The sequence below is a fragment of the Mobula hypostoma genome, unplaced genomic scaffold, assembly GCF_963921235.1.
Source record: "Mobula hypostoma unplaced genomic scaffold, sMobHyp1.1 scaffold_36, whole genome shotgun sequence".
In the NCBI taxonomy this organism is placed as follows: Eukaryota; Metazoa; Chordata; class Chondrichthyes; order Myliobatiformes; family Myliobatidae; genus Mobula; species Mobula hypostoma.
Genome location: NW_026948187.1, coordinates 190832 through 212821, shown reverse-complemented (window position 1 = coordinate 212821; position 21990 = coordinate 190832). Strand labels below are relative to the sequence as shown.

Genomic DNA, 21990 nt, shown 5'->3' with positions numbered 1-21990 from the left:
GAGAGGATAGGCTGACACTGGAATGAGTTTACGAAAATCACTCCAGGATTGAATGTATTGCCATATGAAGAGTGTTTGATGACTCTGGGCCTGTGTCACTGGAATTCAAAAAATGAAGGGTGATATAATTGAAACCTATCGAATGTTGAAATCCTCAATAGACAGATGTGTCCCACGGTGGGTGAGTCTAGGAACAGAGGAAACAGTTTCAGAACAGAGGGGCGTCCTTTTGGAACGAAGATGAGATTAGACAGAGGGTGGTGAATCTGTGAAATTCGTTGCCACGGGCATTTCTGGAGACCAAGACTTTACGTCCAGTGATCGTCCATCACCCTATAATAACTGCTTGAAGATGAACAGAAATATAAATTCAGACTGCTTGTCTCACGTAGGGATTTGAAGAAACAACAAATTAACCTTTATTGAATATAATGTGTTCAATTGCTTAATGGAGCTGATGCTTCAACTAAGTTAAACATATTTTGTTTATGATTTTCATTTGTACTCAGTGTTTGAGGATTCTCACTTAAGCGTCCCACAATAATTCGCCAGCATTGATGGATTCCAGTTGCCCTGTCAACTTTTCTCCATGACCGTGATGTCCTGGTGAATCCTTTCACCATGTTCATCACTAACAGCACCAAGACTTGCAGGGAAAAAGTCTAAATGGGAATGCAGAAAATGAATCTTTAGTGACATGTTGCATTTCATGGTTTTATATGCTTGAAGCATGCTTTCAAACAGCTGCATGTAGCTTGGTGCTCTGTAGATGCCGAAAAAAATTTCAGCAACGTCCATGTGATTTTCTCCAGACCCAGTCGAAGTTCTTCAAATTGCCTGTCATTGATGACCTGTTTGATTTGTGGACCAACAAAAAGGCTTTCCTTAATCTTGGCATCAGTTATTCTGGGAAGCATCTGTCTCAAATTTCAAAATCCTTCATAGAAGTTTTTGTGCCTGGTGACAGCAAAATCCATCCTTACAGTCCTGAGCCCAATAATTATTACTGAAACCTGTCCTGCCGTGCAGCAGCCACGCCGCCTAAGTATGCCCAAGCATGCCTGGAGAAGATAAGAAACTTTCCAGCTTACGTTGTTGGCAACATTTTAATTGAGTTGAATTATGAATTGAAATAATAGACATATGCTTATTAAAAAATGGTGTGTGATAGGGAAATTTCATGGTGATTTTCTTGATCAGTAGCCCAGAATTCAAAAGATACACCTAAAGGTATTCAGGAAGCAAAATCTTTGTTATCCAGTGTAATGGATCGGTCGTAATATAATTGTCAGACTGACTCTAAAACGGGATCAGGCGTGTGTTTATAGTAATCTGTAGTGTCTTAAAGCAAGATTTTGGTGAATGATGCTTGCCACTTGATGGCGCCTGTGTAAGTAACTAGATTGAAATTAATTGTTGTTGGAGACTCTAATGTTTCTCGTTTCAATTGGCAGGTTCTGCTTTGGAGCCCGAGAGAGGCACAACACACTTCGTCTTGAACTTGTTAGTCTGTTAATGTGTATTTTCGTTATTTTTGTGTCAACTGCCTGGTCCTGTATTGGCACAAGAAACCACTCAGTTAATGGGAAAAGGTCTCCAGCTTTGAGCCTGATGTTGGACGCTTTCCTCATTTACTGACATCGTGGGGATCTCATCCATGGACAATTACACTCATCTATTGGCTAACTATTTTTTTCAATAGCAGTGTTTCCCAGTCTATTTCACCCGGAGTGCCGTGGGTCAAGGTGAACTGTCGAGCACCCTCGTTGCTAATTTATGCATCCCCAACAACGTTTGTTACGTTGGTATGGTCGGACGAGATTGCCGAGTGTCAGACGCGTTGTGATGATGAATGCTCAAGGCCTGCAGTGCTAGGCTTCTTCCTGTGTCCCAGCGCCACATCCTTTTTTGGAAGTGCCTGTTCTACTAACGGTCGGTCAGGTCTGGTGTCTCAAGATAGAGCAGATTACCACCCCACCAAGAATCTTGAACGCCCCCCTGGCAAGTGTTATTTGTTCCTTAAGCCGTCTTAGGACATGTAACCGCCCCCAGAGGGAATCACTGCTCTACTGTGATAATTTCCTCATATTTCTGGGTTGGCCTTTCATTTCAGTTCAGTATAGCACATGCTCGCACCGTGTTGGATCCTGCTTTCGTTGATGAAAATACATCCTTTGAAGAGTTATTGTGAGTGGGACAGAGGGAATAGAAATCCCTCAACACTGAATGTGTGCAGCTTCCTCAACATCTTGCTCCCTCCTCTCTCCATAGTGCGCTCACTTTATCTGTCACCCCTTTCTTCCCTACCCTTCACCATCCTCTCACTCCTCAGCACACCATCCTGTTTCTCTCCTCCATCTTCTCTCACTCTCCCCTTCCTGCTCTACTCCTTTCCGCTCACACTTTTACACCCGTTCCGTCTCCCTCACCTCCCTCTCTTACTTCGCTCACCTCAACTTTCGCTCACTCTCACTTCTCCTCTTCCCTTTCTGTCTACAAACCACCACCATCCTGACCCGCTCCCCACCCCTCCCAACCATGACAGACCGACACTGAATCTCGGCCCGTGTTCACACCAGGATAGCACCCCGTCCCACGTCACAATGTGCGATGGTGACAGAGACACAATTGTCGACAAGGCAACCAGCCTTGGTGTTCTGTCTAGACACCGGAACTCACTGACATTCGGAGTCGGATGAAGCAGACACTGGGGGAGAGAGAACCAAGAGGAAGGGGGAGACTGGTTGAGGGAGAGTGAGCGGGACAGACTGAGGAGAGATGGGAGGGAAGTGTCCGAGGCGAGAAACAGAGGGAGACAGACAGCGGCGACAACCAGTGAGGGGAGAGAATGGCGGGAAGTGAGATGGACGGGGGTGAGAAATAAATCAGGAGCAAGTGAGGGGGCAGAGAGTGGCGTTGGAGGGAATGACGGAAGAGAGAGATTGGAGGGAATATGGGAGGGAAGAGAGATGGGCAGTGGGAGTTAAACGGCGATGGAAACTAGAGATTGAGATGGTGGGAGATAAACGAGGGTAAGAGACAGGCTATTAGATATCTCTGTGGATCAGTAGGAGAGAAACGAAGAGGGATCGAAAGGGCAGTTCATTTTAAATTGAGACATATGGAAATTATTGGAATTCTAAATCTTCCTTGTAATTTATTTTAGGATCAGTGAAGTGTCTATCTATCTATCTATCTAGCTGAGTTGAATGTACGTTTTTCTTAAGATTCGCTGCCCCGAGGGCGTGAAGGCGGGTGTCTGGGTACATTTGAGGTGGAGATAGAGGGGAATGGGCACAGAAGCATAGATCAGACACGGCCGTGTTGAATAAACATATTACCACAAGACTTCCTCCTCATCTCCCTTCTGAATTGATTTCCCTGTAGTCTGGGGGTGTGCCCCCGGTCCTGGGCTCTGCCTTAAGGGAAACATCCTGTCCACATCCTCCCTATCTTGGCTTTTCAGTATTCGGGAACTCCCCCTTCTAAACTCCAGCGGGAACAGGCACAAAAACACCAAATACCATGAGCTGTGGTCTTGTTAATCAGCCTCATGTGCAGCACCTTGTTTGTTAAAGACCATCTGAAAATCCAAACAAACAACATTCACCGCCGTTCTTATTTCACCAAAGAATTCCAACAGATTTATCTGGGAATATTTCTCCCGAGGAAAACCATACCGACTTTGGCCGTACTTTATCATGCGCTCCAAGTACCCTGAAACCTCATCGTTAATGGACTCTAACATCGTCCCAACTGCTGAGGTCAAACTAACTGTCCTATAATATCATTTCTTATGCCTCCCTCCCCTCTTAAAGAATGGAGTGACATTTGCAACTTTTTAGTCCGCCATAACCATTCCCAAATCTAGTGATTCTTCAAAGATCATGGCTCATTCTTTAAGAGAAAAATGAGGGGGAGCTTCTTCACTCAGAGGTGGTGATATTGTGGAATGGGCTGCAAGAGCAAGTGACCGGTTGGATTTCAACATTTAAGAGAAGTTTGGATGGGTTCATGGATGAGAGGGGTATGGGGGAATATGTTCACGGTGGAGGTTACTGGAATGAGGCAGATTGACGGGTTGACACAGACTAGATTGGCCGTATGGCATTACTCTGTGCTGTAGTGCTCTATGACCCAAACGTCTGCACAAACTCTTTAGCTAACTGTTTCTAAACCCTTGAATGTACACCATTTGTCCGGGAGACTTGCCTGCCTTCTGTCATAATGGAGGAGCTGGGGCGGACCCAAATACAGGTCACAAACACGTTTTGTAGGGTTAACTAAATTGATTTTATTATTCGTTATAGGAAGAGCAAAACGGAAGCAGGAATAAGCGTAATGGACATGTCACAAAGGGGCCGTTGGGAACGGATGTAAATGGAAGACACAGACACTGAAGTACAAGGAACATGACTTGATTAGAGTACGGACGTGACAGGATACAGGCAAGAAGCAGGGACAAGAACGCAGACTTGGGCTACGGAAAGCGGGACCAAGACTAGAAACCATGGACTAGGAGACAAGGCTTCGACTCCGAGCCCGAGACTGGACAAAGACCCAGAACCTGGGTCTTGCCTCGGGCTCGGACTCCAGAACCAGGCAAGGACATGACATGGCTTCAGAGCAGGACAAAGCTGGGGTCTAGAGGCCTGAGCTTGGAGACAGGCTGGGGTCCTGGGTCTTGAGGTTGGCTGCAGGCTGGAGTCCTGGGCCTCGAGCTTGGCTGCAGGCTGGGACCTGGGCCTTGAGCGCGGCTGCAGGCTGGGGTCCTGGGTCCTGAGCTTGGATGCAGGCTGGGGTCTTGAGCTTGGCTGCAGGCTGGGGTCTTGGGTCTTCGAGGCTTGTGCTCTTGGAGGTTGGGTTGGGATCTTCGAGTCTTGTGTTCTTGGAGCTTGGCTTGGGATCTTCGAGGCTTGTGCTCTAGGAGCTTGGCTTGGGATCTTTGAGGCTTGTGTTCTTGGAGCTTGGGTTGGGATCTTCGAGGCTTGTGTTCTAGGAGCTTGGCTTGGGATCTTCGAGGCTTGTGTTCTTGGAGCTTGGCTTGGGATCTTCGAGGCTTGTGTTCTAGGAGCTTGGGTTCGGATCTTCGAGTCTTGTGTTCTTGGAGCTTGGCCTGGGATCTTCGAGGCTTGTGCTCTAGGAGCTTGGCTTGGGATCTTCGAGGCTTGTGTTCTTGGAGCTTGGCCTGGGATCTTCGAGGCTTGTGCTCTAGGAGCTTGGCTTGGGATCTTCGAGGCTTGTGTTCTTGGAGCTTGGCTTGGGATCTTCGAGGCTTGTGTTCTAGGAGCTTGGGTTGGGATCTTTGAGTCTTGTGTTCTTGGAGCTTGGCCTGGGATCTTCGAGGCTTGTGCTCTAGGAGCTTGGCTTGGGATCTTCGAGGCTTGTGTTCTTGGAGCTTGGCCTGGGATCTTCGAGGCTTGTGCTCTAGGAGCTTGGCTTGGGATCTTCGAGGCTTGTGTTCTTGGAGCTTGGCCTGGGATCTTCGAGGCTTGTGCTCTAGGAGCTTGGCTTGGGATCTTCGAGGCTTGTGTTCTTGGAGCTTGGGTTGGGATCTTCGAGGCTTGTGTTCTTGGAGCTTGGCTTGGGATCTTCGAGGTTTGGGTTCTTGGAGCTTGGCTTGGGATCTTCAAGGCTTGCGTTCTTGGAGCTTGGCTTGGGATCTTCGAGGGTTGGATTCTTGGAGCTTCTCCTGAGCAGGATGTGGAACTCCTGGGCAGGACGTGGAACTTCACCCTACGGAGGCAAGGACAGGGAGGGACGGAACCAACCGCAGGGTAACGGCAATTACAGCCTGGCTTTCCCAACAGAGGCAAGGACAGGAAAGGAGCTCAATCCGGGGTGGCTCTGATCTCATGGCAGCCAGCAACCTTGGCTGGCTACAGAAACGGCCAAATCCATACCACGATGACTGCTCTGACCAGTGGCAACAAGGCTCCATGAAGCTGTGGTCCTCCAACCAGGCCTATAGATCATGAATGGTTTCACTCGCCTTCCATCAGCAGGTTGCTCCAAGGGGGACTGACGAGACAAACCAGCAGACCACACTCAACCCCAACGATACTTATATTCCAAGCCTAAAGATGGGAATCAGGTGCCTATGATTAACTCAACCAAACGAGGGCCAGCTGGAAGACCCGGAGTCCTGAGTCCACGGACCGGACCGTGAACCGGAATGCGGACTTCACGGACCGGACCATGACAACACAAGGACTCAGGCCTTGGGCTAGGCTGGGACTCAGGGTCTGGTCTGGGACTCGGTGTCTTCCTCACCGCCGACTCAACCTACAAATTATCCTTTAAGGAATCCTGTACAAGTGCTGCCAAATTTAGACTATTTGGAAAACAGTGTATTCGGTATTTCTTTCCCCAATGTGCATGGCTATACACTTCCCGACACAGTATTCCATCTGCTTCATTTACGCCCTTTCCTCTAATCGCCAAAGTCCTTTTATAGCCTCTCTGCTTCCTCAAAACTACCTGGCCCTTCAGCTCTCTTGATATGATCGGCAAACTTTGCAATAAAGCTATTAATTCTGTCATCCAAGTCCTGTGGAACATCACTAGTCACCGGCAGCCAACCAGAAAATGTCCCCTTATTACTATCCTTTGCAACTACCAATCAGCCACTGTTTCATCCATGCAATAATCTTTCCCGTGTCAAGTGACCAGTAACAATGAATATAGAATTGAGTCAGGTTTTATAAAAACAAACAAACATTTTATTAAACTCTGCTCAAAAGTAGCGAAATGTATTTTAACGACTAACTGAACCGGAAGTTAACTGCTGTACGGCAACTCTGAAACAGTTCTTAAAAGGGTAATTGCGAAAACAGTTGTTAAAGTGGTAAATTCGAACCCAGTTCATAGAATAGTAAATTCGAAAGTCCGAGAGATTTATACAGTCAGTTCGGAGAGACTTTCCGAAAGTAAAGAATTCCTCGAGGACGTGACATTACTGCTGATCCCAGCCAGAACCTGCCTTGTCCGCAGGATTCACGGCGACGGAAATAAAATGGTTTAAAGGAACTGACCTTTTCCTCTGGAGAATAGATACTGCACAATTCTTCCCGCTTTAGCAGAGGATATGTCAGATGCAGGTCACTATTTCTTGAACGAAGATTCAATAAAGGTCAATCCTCTCCAATATAGCCGAACGACATCAGCTTTACTTGACTCTGTGAGTTCCTATACTTTAGTAAGGTCTTCACTCTCCAATACTACTTACAATAGAAAGTAGACCTCCACTTTAGAGGGAAAGTAAACGAATATGCAGCATAACGGAGTATCTGACGAATTAAATAACAAACTAAACTTAAAACTCAACTGGAAAAACTATCTATATCGCACCAGAGGTTTCCCTTTATATACCTGGTGAGAACATGTCATCACATGACCTCACATTGGTGGGAAAATTACATCATGTTATCTCCACAAGATGATTACATCATGCTCATCACATACTTAATTACATCATAGAAACCATAGAAACCATAGAAACTACAGGACAGAAACAGGCCTTTTGGCCCTTCTTGGCTGTGCCGAACCATTTTCTGCCTGGTCCCACTGACCTGCACATGGACCATATCCCTCCATACACCTCCCATCTATGTATCTGTCCAATTTATTCTTAAATGTTAAAAAAGAACCCGCATTTACCACCTCATCTGGCAGCTCATTCCATACTCCCACCACTCTCTATGTGAAGAAGCCCCTCCTAATGTTCCCTTTAAACTTTTCCCCCCTCACCCTTAACCTATGTCCTCTTTTTTTTCTCTCCCCTTGCCTGAGTGGAAAAAGCCTGCTTGCATTCACTCTATCTATACCCATCATAATTTTATATACCTCTATCAAATCTCCCCTCATTCTTCTACGCTCCAGGGAATAAATGCCTAACCTATTCAACCTTTCTCTGTAACTGTGTTTCTCAAGTCCTGGCAACATCCTTGTAAACCTTCTCTGCACTCTTTCAACCTTATTTATATCCTTCCTGTAATTTGGTGACCAAAACTGAACACAATACTCCAGATTCGGCCTCACCAATGCCTTATACAACCTCATCATAACATTCCAGCTCTTATACTCAATACTTTGATTAATAAAGGCCAATGTACCAAAAGCTCTCTTTACGACCCTATCTACATGTGACGCCACTTTTAGGGAATTTTGTATCTGTATTCCCAGATCCCTCTGTTCCACTGCACTCCTCAGTGCCTTACCATTAACCCTGTATGTTCTACCTTGGTTTGTCCTTCCAACGTGCAATACCTCACACTTGTCAGTATTAAACTCCATCTGCCATTTTTCAGCCCATTTTTCCATCTGGTCCAAGTCCCTCTGCAGGCTCTGAAAACCTTCCTCACTGTCTGCTACACCTCCAATCTTTGTATCATTGTATCATCATGGTCATAAGACAGTCACAAGATACCCATGAGGTATGCAACACCTGTTATATCATCAGCTCATAACCTGTTAACCAGCGTCATGTGCAGCACCTTGTCAAACAGCCTCTGAAAGTGCAGGTGCACATCATCAACCGATTCTCATTTATCTATCTTGCTATTACCACTTCAATAAATTCAAAGAATTTCAACACACTTTTCAGGCAAGATTTTCCCTTGAGGCAAACATGCTGAAAGACTATTTTATCATGTGCCTCGAAGTGCCCTGAAAACACATCTCCAACAACCGACACTAATATCTATCCAACCAATAAGGTCGGACTAACCGTCCTAAAACTTACGTTCTTCTATTTCTCTCCCTTCTTGAATAGCAGAGTGACATTTCCAAATTTGGAGTCTTCCGCAACCATATCAGACTTGATTGATTCTTGAAACATCATTAATAATATCTCTACAATCTCTTCGGCCACCTCTTGCAGAAATCTGGGATGTACACCATCTGGTCCAGGTGATCTATTTACCTTCAGACCTTTCTGTTTCCCAGAAACCTTCTCTCGAGTAATGGCAACTTCACACACTTCTGACCACGGACATCTGGTCTTCCACCTTCCCATTGGTTGCTTCCACAATGAAGACTGATATGAAATACTAATTCAGTTCACCCGCCATCTCCTTGTCCCCTATTACTACTCACCCCACCCTCCCCAGGCATCGGTTCCCCTGGTTCGATATCCACTCTTGCCTCTGTTTTACACTTTATGTATCTGAAGAAACATTTGGTATCATCTTTGATGTAATTAGCTAGCTTCATATTCCATCTTTTCTTTCTTAATTACTTTTTTAGTTGCCTCTTGTTGGTATAGAAAAGTTTCCCAATCATCTAACTTCCCACCAATTTTTGCTCTGTTATCTGCCCCCTCTTTAGCTTTTACGTTGGCTTTGCCTTCTCATCAGCCGTGGTTGTATGATGTTGTCTTTAGAATAGTTCTTCCTTTCTGGAATGTATATATCCTGTGTCTTCAGAATTGCTTCCCGTAATTACAGCCATTGATGCTTTGTCGTCATCCCTACCAGTGTTTTATTTTCCGATCAAATTTGGCCAATTCCTCTCTCATGCCTCTGTAATTGTCCTTATTCCACAGTTGTACTGATACATCTCACTTTAGCTTCTCCCTCTCAAATTTCAGGATGAATTCAATTATATTATGATCGCTTTCCCCTCAGGGTTCTTTTATCTTAAGTGATCTCATTCCGTTCATTGCACAACACCAAATCCAGAAATGCTGATCCCCAGCTGGGCACAACCAGGAGGTCGGTGACCAGTGGAGTGCCTCAGTTATCTGTTCGGACCCTTATTCTTCGTGATTCTTAGAAGTAACCTGGATGAAGAATTGAAGGGATGGGTTAGTAAGTTTGCTGATGACACAGAGGTTGGGGGTGTTGTGGAGAGTGTGGAGGCCTGTCAGAGGTTACAGTGGGACATTGATAGGATGCAAAACTGGGCTGAGAAGTGGCAGATGGAGTTCAACCCAGACAAGTGTGAAATGGTTCAATTTGGTAGGTCAAATATGATGACAGAATGTAGTATCAATGGTAAGACTCTTGGCATTGTGGAGGATCAGAGGGATCTTGGGGTCCAAGTCAATAGGACGCTCAAAGCAGCTGCACAGGTGGACTCTGTGGTTAAGAAGGCATACGGTGTATTGGCCTTCATCAATCGTGGAATTGAATTTCAGAGCTGAGAGGTAAAGTTGCAGCTATATTGGACCTTGGTCAAAACCCACTTGGAGTACTGTGCTCAGTTCTGGTCACCTCACTACAGGAAGGATGTGGAAACAAAAGAAAGGGTGCAGAGGAGATTTACAGGGATGTTGCCTGGATTGGGGAGCATGCCTTATGAAAACAGGTTGACTGAACTCGGCCTTTTCTCCTTAGAGCGAAGGAAGATGAGAGGTGACCTGATAGAGGTGTTAAAGATGATGAGAGCCATTGATTGTGTGGATAGTCATGGGCTTTTCCCCAGGCCTGAAATGGCTGCCACAAGAGGGCACAGGGAGTAGGTACAAAGCTTGGGAGTCGGTACAGAGGAGATGTCGGGGGTAAGATTTGTATGCAGAGAGTGGTGAGTGCGTGAAATGGGCTGCTGGCAACAGTGGGGGAGGCGGACACTATAGGGAATTTTAAGAGACTTTGGATTCGTACATGGAGCTTAGAAACAGTTATGGGTAACCCTAGTAATTTCTAAGGTAGGGGCATGTTCGGCACAACTTTGTGGGCTGAAGGGCCTGTATTGTGCTGTACGTTATTCTATGTTAACACTTCAGAAGCAGGGAAAATGACCCATAATGTGGAAATGAGCCATGAATAAGGAGGTTAACTACCAATGTCATTCTTCCTCAGCCCAGAGATTTGAGGAATGAAGAACAGGTCAGATAGAACTGCCTCAACTTGACTTCTTCAGTCTGCAGAAAATTCAAGGGGAACCTCTTCACCCACAGAGTGGAGACTTTTGGAACCCATCACCACAGGGAGAGCGAGAGGGGAACAACAGGGGAGGATTGAAAAGGACTGTCATGGAACAGAATCACTGGCAGGGTCCAGCCGGCCTGAGTTGACTCTTTACTGTACACAGGGTGTGTCATAAATTCACTAAGTACCGGAGACAGACTTTACAATAGAACTGATTTATTTGTCTCAGATCCAGAATATTAAACTCCAGTCCCATTAAAGGTGAATGTGTAGCAGAAGAAACTCCTCCCGTGCCCAGTGACCAGGGTTTCAGGTTTCAGGTTTATTATCACCAGCATTTTAAGTGAAATTTGTTGATTTAGCAGCAGCAGTTCAATGCAATACATATTTTGGCATAGATAATAATAATGATACATAAATTAAAACATAGTAAATAAACAAGTAAATCAAATATGCATAATGAATACATTAAAATGTGTAAAAACACAAATGCTGCATATTAAAAAAGTGTCCAAAGCTTTCAAAGTCCATTCAGGAATCGGATGGCAGAAGGGAAGAAGCTGTTCCTGAATCGCTGAGTGTGTGCCTTCAGGCTTCTGTATCTCCCACCTGATGGCAACAGTGAGAAAAGGGCATGCCCTGGGTGCTGATGGTGCAGAACTGGGTGTGGTGACCAGCAGCAGTAATTGCAGAGTTCAGCACCAACAGTCACTCTCGAAATTGCATTCAGCAACGGTGATGGACAAATATCTGGTATGCAGCTTACTGAAACTTCCTCCCCAGTGTGAACCCTGTAGTGTGTCACAAGTTTAGTTTACTGAGCGAATCCCTTCCAACATTCACAGCAGTGTATGGCCTTTCCCCAGTGCGAACTCAATGATGCACATTTGGTGGAGATGACTGAGAGAATCTCTTCCCAATGTCTGAGCAGGTGAACGGCCTCGACCCAGTGTGAACTGACTGGTGTCTCTGTAGGCTGGATGACCGAGAGAATCTCTTCCCACAGACTGAGCAGGTGAACGGCCTCTCCCCAGTGTGAACTGACTGGTGTGTCAGTAGGTGAGATGCCTGAGTGAATCCCTTTCCACAGTCTGAGCAGTTGAACGGCCTCTTCCCAATGTGAATTTGCTGGTGTCTCAGTAGGTGAGATGACGAAGTGAATCTCTTCCCACAGTCAGAGCAGGTGAATGGCCTCTCCACAGTGTGAACTGACTGGTGTCTCTGTAGGCTGGATGACTCAGTGAATCCCTTCCCACAGTCTGAGCAGGTGAACGGCCTCTCCACAGTGTGAACTCGCTGATGACTCTGTACGTGGGATGACCGAGTGAATCCCTTCCCACAGTCTAAGCAGGTGAACGGCCTCTCCCCAGTGTGAACTCGCTGATGTAACTTCAGTTCATATGACCGAGTGAATCCCTTCCCACATTCTGAGCAGGTGAACGGCTTCTCCCCAGTGTGAACTCGCTGGTGTCTCTGTAGGTGGGATGACTGAGTGAATTCCTTCCCACAGTCTGAGCAGGTGAACAGCCCCTCTCCGGTGTGAACTCGCTGATGACTCTGTAGGTAGGATGACCGAGTGAATCTCTTCCCACAGTCTGAGCAGGTGAATGGCCTCTCCCCTGTGTGAAATTGCTGGTGACTCTGTAGCTGGGATGAGCAAGTGAATCCCTTCCCACAGTCTGAGCAGGTGAACGGCCTCTCTCCAGTGTGAACTCGCTGATGTACCTTCAGATTAGATGAGCAAGTGAATCCCTTCCCACAGTCTGAGCAGGTGAACGGCCTCTCTCCAGTGTGAACTCGCTGATGACTCTGTAGGTAGGATGACCGAGTGAATCTCTTCCCACAGTCTGAGCAGGTGAACGGCTTCTCCCCAGTGTGAACTCGCTGGTGACTCTGTAGGTAGGATGACCGAGTGAATCCCTTCCCACAGTCTGAGCAGGTGAACGGCCTCTCTCCAGTGTGAACTCGCTGATGTACCTTCAGATTAGATGAGAAAGAGAATCCCTTCCCGCATTCTAAGCAGGTGAATGGCCACTCCCCTGTGTGAACTGACTGGTGTGCCAGTAGTTTGGATGACCGAGTGAATCCTTTCCCACAGTCCGAGCAGGTGAATGGTCGCTCCCCAGTGTGAACTTGCTGGTGAGCCATTAGGTCAGATGACCGAGTGAATCCTTCCCCAGAAATTCAGCAGATGACCAGCCTCTTCCCAGTGTGAACTGACTAGTGTGTCCACAGGTGGGATGACCAACTGAATTCCTTCTCACACACAGAACAGGTAAATGGCCTTGTCCCAGTGTGAACTTGCTGACGTACATTCAGTTGAGATGAGGGACTGAATCCATTCCCAGTGTCTGAGCAGATGAACGGGATCTCTCCTGTGTGAAGTGACGGGCATGCCAGTCGGTCAGAAGGTCGAGTGAATCCCTCCCCACAGTCTGAGCAGGAAGGATGATCGAGTGAATCCCTTGCCCCACTTCTTAAATATCTGGACAGAGACAGAAAAACTGGCGTGTTGTGTTCGAGATTCCTGTAGATAGATTCCTTGTCGTTTTTAACCTGTATAAACATTTACAAAATCCATCAGTGGGTGAAGGACAACATTTCAGATGAGATCACTTTAGTCACCAAGGAGTGATCTGACATCACTGTTACAGTGAGGGTCAACCCAAGTTGGAGAGAGAAATCATCTTCTAACTTCTGTCCCTATCTAACTGTGATACTACGTTCAGTGAAATATCGACCTGTATTCCCAGATCCCCTTCTTCTACAACACTCCTCAGTGCCCTACCAGTCACTGAGTACAGCCTATGCCCTATCAAAAAGCAACACCTCGCACTTGTCTGCATTAAATTCCATTTTTTGGTTTCACAACCCATTTTTCCAGCTGGTCCAGATTGCACTACAAGCCATGTAGTCTTCCCCGCTGTCCACTACACCACCAATCTTGGTGTCATCCATGAATTTGCTGATCCAGTTAACCATGTTATCATCCAGGTTACTGATATAGATGACAAACAACAACAGATCCAGCACTGATCCCTGTGGCACACCACTAGTCACAGGCTTCCAGTCTGCTACCACAGTCTGGCTTCTCCCAAAGACAGTGTCTTATCGAATTTACTATCTCATCTTGAATGCTGAGTGACTGAACCTTCTTGACAAACCTCCCATATGAGACTTTGTCAAGTGCCTTGCTAAAGTCCATGTAGACAACATCTACTGCCTTGCCTTCATCCACTTTCCTGATAACTTCCTCGAGAGACTCTATAAGATTGGTTAGACATGACCTACCGTGCACAAAGCCATGCTGCCCATCCTTAATCAGTCCTCATCTATCCAAGTACTTATATATCCGGTTCCTGCACACACGTTCCAATAACTTTTCCCCTACTGACGTCAAGCTCACCAACATACAATTTCCTAGTTTATTTTTAGAGCCTTTCTTGAACAGCGGAACAACATTGGCTGTCCTCCAATCCTCCAGTACCTCACCTGTCACTAAGAATGATTTAAATATCTGTGCTTGTGCCCCGACAATTTCTTCACTTGTCTTCCGCAGAGTCCCAGGGAACAACTTGTCAGGCCCTGGGGATTTATCCACGCTAATGTGCCTTAAGACAACAAGCACCTCCACCTCTGTAATCTGTACAGGGTCCATGAAGTTGATGCTGCTTTGCCTCACTTCCATAAACCCTGTGACCATCTCCTGAGTAAATACGGATGCAAAAAAAAATCTCCCCCATCTCCTCATATGGATTACCATCTGATCTTCCAGAGGATTAATCTTTTCCCTTGCAACCTTTTTGCTCTTAACATGTCTGCAGAATCCCTGAGGAGTCTCCTTCACCTTGTCTGCTGGGGCAACCTCATGCCTTCTTTTATTTCTTTCATAAGTGTTCACTTGAATTTCCTGTACTTCATAGGAAGGAAGGAAGGAACGTCGACTCAGACCATGAGAGGCCTGCGTCGGGCATTTTCATGCCTTACAAGGCACAGGTTGGAAGTCTGTGTGGGGTGCCACTCCTCACACAGACACTAGAGCAATGTGTGGTTAAGTGCCTTGCTCAAGGACACAAACACGCTGCCACAGCTGAGGCTCGAACTTCATAAGTACCCCATTTGTTCCTATTTTCCTGTACCTGGTATGCACCTCCTTTTTATTGATCGGGGAGATGAAAGCCAAAGGGGTGATAGAGCTGCATGTCGAGAGGCAGGGGTAGGGGGGGATGTTTAAACTAAAGTTGCAGGGGGAATGGGAGCCTGAATAACAGAACAGATAGTGGAGGGTTGTGGAGACAGATGTTGTTCAGTCCTCAGACAAAGTCAGGAATGTAAAAGTTGAGCATGGTGCAGTGAATATGCTCAATCCTGTATATTTCAATACAGGGAGCATCGTAGGAAAGGCAGATGTGTTCAGGGCATGGAACAACACTGGAATTATGACACTAGGATCTGGCAACTGTGGACTGGGACAGGCTGCTTTGTGGCAAAGGTGTGCTTGGTGAATGGGAGGCCTTCAAAGCGAAATTTTGGAAGTACAAAGTGGATATGTGTTTGTCAGAATAAAATGTAAAGATAGAAACTGTAGGGAACCTTGGTTTTCAAGAGATATTGAGACCCTGGTGAAGCACAAAATGGAGTTGTGTAACAGGGATAGGCAGGCAGGTTCTTATGGAGTATAAGAAAAGCAAGAGAACACATAAGAAATAAATCAGGATGTCTAAAAGAAGGCATGAGTTTGCCCTCGCAAAAAAAATATAGGATAATCCTCAGGGATTCCAGAGATAGATTAAGAACAAAAGTATTGCAAGGGACAATGTTAGTCCTCTGAAAGACCAGAATGGTAATCCATGTTTCGAACCAAAGCAGACGGGGAAGATCATCTCTATTTACTCAGGAGATGGGCACAGAGTCTATCAAAGTGTGGGAAAGCGGTATTAACATCGTGGACCCTGTACAGATTAAAGAAGAGGGGATGTTTGCTATCCTGAGGCAGATTAGGATGGATAAATCTCCAGGGCATGACAAGGTGCTCCCTCGGACCCTACGGGAGGCAAGTGCAGAAATTGTCGGAGCCCCTAGCAGAGATAATTAAATCATCCTTGGTGACAGGGGGAGGAACCAGAGGATTGGAGAACAGCCAATGTTGTTTCGCTGTTTAACATAGAACATAGAAATCTACAACATATTACAGACCCTTCAGGCCACAAAGTTGTGCCGACCGTGTAACCTACTCTAGAAACTGCCTCGAATTTTCCTAACGCATAGTCCTCTGTTTCCCTAAGCTCCATGTGCCTATCGAAGAGTCTCTTAAAAGATCCTGTTGTATCCGCCTCTACCACCATTGCTGGCAGTGCATTCTACTTACCCACCACTCTCTGTGTGAAAAACTTACCTCTGACATCCCCTTGATACACATTTTCAAGCACCTTAAAACTGTGCCCCCTCGTGTTAGCCATTTCAGCCCTGGGAAAAAGTCTCTGGCTATCCACACAATCAATGCTCCTCATCATCTTATACACGTAAAAAAGGCTCTGAACATAAACAAGGAAATTATACTTTGCTTTGAGGATTTGTTCAAAGTATACAGAATTACAAAGGTAAATGCAAGCAGGCTTTTTCCACTGAGGTTGGGTGGGACTATAACCAGTGGTCATGGGTAAGTGGTGAAGGTGAAAATTTAAGGGGAATATGTGGGAAAACTCTTCACTGAAATGGTTGTGACAGTGTGGAATGAGATGCCAGCACCAGTGATTCATACCAGATCAATTTCATCATTTAAGAAAAGCTGGGATAGGTACCTTGATGGTAGGGGTATGGAGGGCGATGGTCCCGGTGCAGGTGGTTGCATTAGGCAGCTTAAATGTTATCATCATTGTCTAGAGGGGACAAATGGCCTGTTTCTGCACAGAATTTCTGCATGTTTCTATGACAGAGAAGCTGGCCAAACTTGATTGGAAGGGGAAACTGGTTGGAATAACCACGGAGCAGCAATGGCTGGAGTTTCTGGGAGCAACTCGGGAGGCGCATGGTAGATACATCCCAAATAAGTGGAAGCATTGGAAAGGCAGGAGGACACAACCGTGGCTGAAATGAGAAGCCAAAGCCAATAAAAAAGACAAAGAGAGGGCAAATAATACAAAAAAATCTACTGGAAAGTTTTTAAAACCAACAGGAGACAACTAAAAAAAAAAATCAGATATGCTCAGGACATTGATTTATGATTTGTAGTCATTAATGAGTCTTGGTAGCACCCAACAGTCTGAGGAATTTAGAGGAACAAGATCTCCAGGGCCTCAATATCTCTTGAAAACCAAGGATCCCTGCACCAGTTACCTTTCAACTTTTAATTTGGCATGCTCATATAAACTCTACATATTCAATATTCCACTTCTGAAGGCCTCCCACTTACCAAGTACACCTTTGACAAAAAACAGCCTGTCCCAAACCACACTTGTCAGATCCTTTCTGATGCCATCAAAATTGACCTTTGTGCAATTTAGACCATAAGACCATAAGACAAAGGAGCAGAAGTCGGCCATTCGGCCCATCGAGTCTGCTCCGCCATTTTATCATGAGCTGATCCATTCTCCTATTTAGTCCCACTCCCCCGCCTTCTCACCATAACCTTTGATGCCCTGGCTACTCAGATACCTATCAATCTCTGCCTTAAATACACCCAATGACTTGGCCTCCACTGCTGCCTGTGGCAACAAATTCCATAGATTCACCACCCTCTGACTAAAAAAATTTCTTCGCATTAATGTTCTGAAAGGGCGCCCTTCAATCCTGAAGTCATGCCCTCTCGTACTAGACTCCCCCATCATGGGAAACAACTTTGCCACATCCACTCTGTCCATGCCTTTTAACATTCGAAATGTTTCTATGAGGCCTCCCCTCATTCTTCTAAACTCCAAGGAATACAGTCCAAGAGCGGACAAACTTTCCTCATATGTTAACCCTCTCATTCTCGGAATCATTCTAGTGAATCTCCTCTGTACCCTCTCCAACGTCAGCACATCCTTTCTTAAATAAGGAGACCAAAACTGCCCACAGTACTCCAAGTGAGGTCTCACCAGCGCCTTATAGAGCCTCAACATCACATCCCTGCTCCTATATTCTATTCCTCTAGAAATGAATGCCAACATTGCATTCGCCTTCTTCACCACTGACTCAACCTGCAGGTTAACTTTAAGGGTAACCTGTACGAGGGCTCCCAAGAATCTCAACCTGTGGTCCAGACCTCTCTTTTTCCATATTGACTTGGAATCTCATGGCATTATGATCACCAAGATACAAAGTGTTCGCATACACTAATTTTTGTCACTAGCCCTGGATCATTTCCTAATAGCTTTTTGCACACTTCTACATTGGTTCTTAATCAACTTCTATGTTGATTAAGGACACATTTGACAAACTTTACCCCAGATAGTCCTTTTCCAGTATGGTCGACCCAGTCAATATTTGGAAAGTTAAAATCACTTACTATATCAACACATATTTCTTGGCATAGTCTGCAATCTGTCTTCAAATTTGTTCCTCTAAATCTCTCAGACTGTTGGATGCAACCAAGTCCCAGTAATGGCTACAATATCATGATTCCCTGTCCTGAGCTCATCTGGCTTTCCTACGATGCTTCTTGCATTGTGATATACTCAGCTCTGCACATTCATCACACCATGCTCAACCTTTTGATTGCTGACTTTGTGTGAACAACATCTGTCTGGGTGTAAAGAAAGCAACCTCTCCCTCAATGTCACAAAAACAAAGGAACTGGTTGTGGACTACAGAAGGAATGGAGACATCAATGGATCTGGAGTTGAGAGAGGAAACAGCTTTAAGTTCCTTGGCATGAACATCACCGAGGATCTCCTCTGGTCTGTGCACACCGGCTGTGTGGTATGTGGCTGTATACCTCTTCCACCTCAGATGGTTGAAGGAGTTTGGTCTGGAGTCCCAAATCCTAAGAATTTTCTACAGGGACACAATTGAGAGCATCCTGACCGGCTGCATCACTGCCTGGTATGGGATCTGTATTTCCCTCAATCGCAGGAACCTGAAGAGAGTGGTGCAGACAGCCCAGCGCATCTGTAGATGTGAACTTTCCACTATTTAGGACATTTACAAAGACAGGTGCGTATAAAGGCCCGAAGGATCATTGGGGATCCGAGTCACCCCAACCACAAACTGTTCCAGCTGCTACCCTCCAGGAAATGGAACCGCAGCATAAAAGCCAGGCCCAACAGGCTCCTGGACAGCTACTTCCACCAGGCCATCAGACTGATTAATTCATACTGATGCAATTGTATTTCTATGTTATAATGACTGAACTATTTATTATAAATTACTAGAAATTACACATTGCACATTTAGATGGAGAATTAATGTAAAGATTTCTACTCCTCATGTATATTACGGATATAAGTCATTTCAATTCACCCTCTCCACCATCTGTTCTCACATTCTGGCTCTAATCCCGCCTGCAACTTTAATTTAACCATCACCCCCTGCCACACACTAGCACTAACTAGCAAGCCTTACCACTAGTATATTAGACCTCTGCTAGTTTTAATTCCCTAACTAACCAATCCCCTATCAGCCCTTTGACATTCCTCTGCTAGGTAATCCCCCCTAACAGTTTCTAAAGTGGTCCACCTGTTGTTGTGTGGGATAGCAACAAGAGTTCTCTGCGATGGTTATTTAACCTCATTCCCCTTCCTGACTCTCACCCAGTTTACTGTGTCCTGCACCTTGGGTGCAACTCACCTCTCTTCATGTCATATCCATCACTCCCTCCAACTCCCAAATGATCTGGAATTCATCCATTTCCAGCTCAAACTCCCGAACGTGCAGGGTTACAAGCTGCAGCTGGATGCACATCTTGTAGGTGACGATGCCAAGGACACTGGAAGTCTCCCCACCTTCCCACCAATGTCCCATCTAATATTTGTAATGAGCCGTGTGCCAAAAAATCTTGGGCTGTGCAATTTTTACCCAGTGACAACAATATGTGCACACTGAACTTTAAATAGAGGTATTCATTTTAACAGCTAGTAAATCACTGTCAGTAAGAACTTTGATATCCTCTGGGTTTGATCAAGTTCATCTGCATTCTCACACAACCTATGTAGCAGGCCTGTGGAGGGTTAGGAAGAATTTTCTCACTCCAGCTTTTGCACACTGTCCATATCTGATTTGCTTGCTAAATGACGCTTTAAAAAGTCAGATTTCCAAATATCACTCCACTTCCTCCCACTTGTAGATTCTCCAGCAACTTTTGCATCACCACAATGCACACAGGTAACACCAGTTTCTGTATGGTACATAAATATTTCCCCTGAACCCTCCCCCCAGGTGACTAACGGTGCTGAACTCATTGATGGTAATGCCAATGAATATGAAGGGAAGGGCAGTAGTCTGTCTCATTGGAGTCTGGCACATTTGTGATGTGAAAGCTACGTGTTGCCCAAGGCAAAGGTGTTTGATATCATTACGTACCTTTAGAGAATTGGTCAAAACATGTTCTCATGGGTAGAAAAGTCCAGAACAAGAGCAGGTAGAAGAAGCAACACACACAAAATGCTGGAGGAACTCAGCAGGCCAGGCAGCATCTAAGGAAGAGTACTAATGCTGAATTCCTGCATTTCGTGTGTGTTGCTTGGATTTCCAGCATCTGCAGATTTTCTCTTGTTTGTTTTTGGAGGCAGAACAAAGGTGATTTTCCCAACAGCTGATGTAAAAGATTTTGTTCCCTTTCTCCGAGTTCCCAGTCCTTGCATTTAGACAGCTGGAGCTCAGCTCTGTCTGAGAGATCCATCGGTTCCCATTCCCTCATCAGCCGGAAGCTCCCCGGGGCCCGTGTACGGATGGTGGGGCTGAGAGAGGGAAGAGATCAGGACTGTCCCGGGATTGCGGGTCACGGTGTCCGGAGTCACAGTAATTGTCCCGAAGTCAGTCTTACTCTTACCTGTAACGGAACATCCACGGCCTTTTCTGCACTGCGCGCATGCGTGATATTTGCTGACGTCATCAAACTTGACGCTTGCGCATTTGATCGGTGCTTCGGAGACGGAGAATTTTCTTTACGCGGGCCTTTCTGGGTAATCAAGGTGCCATTAACAGTTTAGGCAAACACCGGTTCCATGTCCATACCTCAGTTCTTATTTGTATAGAAAACTCAGCAGCTGTTTTAACGGAGAAAGCGGCTCCCATTAACAATATACTGAATATCAACGTATATCTAATGCCAAAGTACAACCCTCTTACAAATGCAGATATAAAACACAAGAGATTCTGCAGTTGCTGGAAATACGGAGACGCACACACTCAAAATGCTGGACGAACTCTGCAGTTCAGGCAACAACTAAGCAGAGGAGTACAGAGTCTAGGCATTCTGAAGCGGCTCGACTCAAACGTTGTCTATTTATTACTCTCCATATCTGCTGCCTGATCTTGTGATTTCCACCAGTATTTTGCAGAAATTACCACCTTTTTTTTCGATCAACCAATTTCCAAATGTTTCTGATCTTTCATTTGTAGTCACATCCTGCTGGTCTGACTCCTCTTCTTCCTCCTTCTTGTAAACTCTAGGTCCCATCTCTTTCTGGAGCCCCAAAGCTGTGACTCAGGCTGGTAACTCTTTGGTTTCTGACCCTGCTCCATCGAAGATTCACTCGTTAGTCTGCTGTCAGACTTTAGAGACGCATTGCAACAACCCAGCTGTCTGAGGCAGAGTCCTTTGAAACTAGCTGGTGCATTCAGAATTGGCTTTTGTCCGCAGAAGGCAGATGATAATTATGCATATGACCAGTGGTGACGTGCAAGGATCTGTTCTGTGATCCCCTGTTTTTAGTGTTTTTTTATAGATGATTAGTTCGAGGAAGTGGAAGAGTGGAATTTGTAAGTTTGCAGATGATATGGAGATTGCTAGAATTGTGGTTAGTGTAGAAGGTTGTCGTAGAATCACTCCACACTTTACCGTGTTGAACTCCATCTGGCACTTCTCATCCCTGTTCTGCATCCTGTTACAGGACATTGACAGGATGCAGAACAGGGATGAGAAGTGCCGGGTGGGGTTCAACACAGTAAAGTGTGGAGTGACTCACTTTGGAAGGACGAA

The 21990-nt window shown here is 45.6% G+C and overlaps 1 protein-coding gene across 3 annotated transcripts; it reads right to left on the bottom strand.

Moving 5' to 3' along the window:
- Positions 1 to 10930: 10930 nt before the first annotated feature.
- On the bottom strand, positions 10931 to 21110 carry LOC134341686 (zinc finger protein 229-like). Of its 3 annotated transcripts, none has more exons than XM_063039611.1 (2): positions 20839 to 21110; positions 10931 to 13427 (listed from the first exon to the last, which is right to left on the bottom strand). In XM_063039611.1, the coding sequence occupies exon 2, from the start codon at positions 13017 to 13019 to the stop codon at positions 11745 to 11747; it is 1275 nt and encodes a 424-aa protein (XP_062895681.1). In that variant the 5' UTR covers positions 13020 to 13427; positions 20839 to 21110; the 3' UTR covers positions 10931 to 11744. The 3 variants fall into 3 exon arrangements, with proteins under 3 accessions (XP_062895681.1, XP_062895683.1, XP_062895682.1); XM_063039613.1 differs by lacking the exon at positions 20839 to 21110 and adding an exon at positions 20370 to 20830; XM_063039612.1 differs by lacking the exon at positions 20839 to 21110 and adding an exon at positions 16267 to 16402.
- Positions 21111 to 21990: the final 880 nt, after the last annotated feature.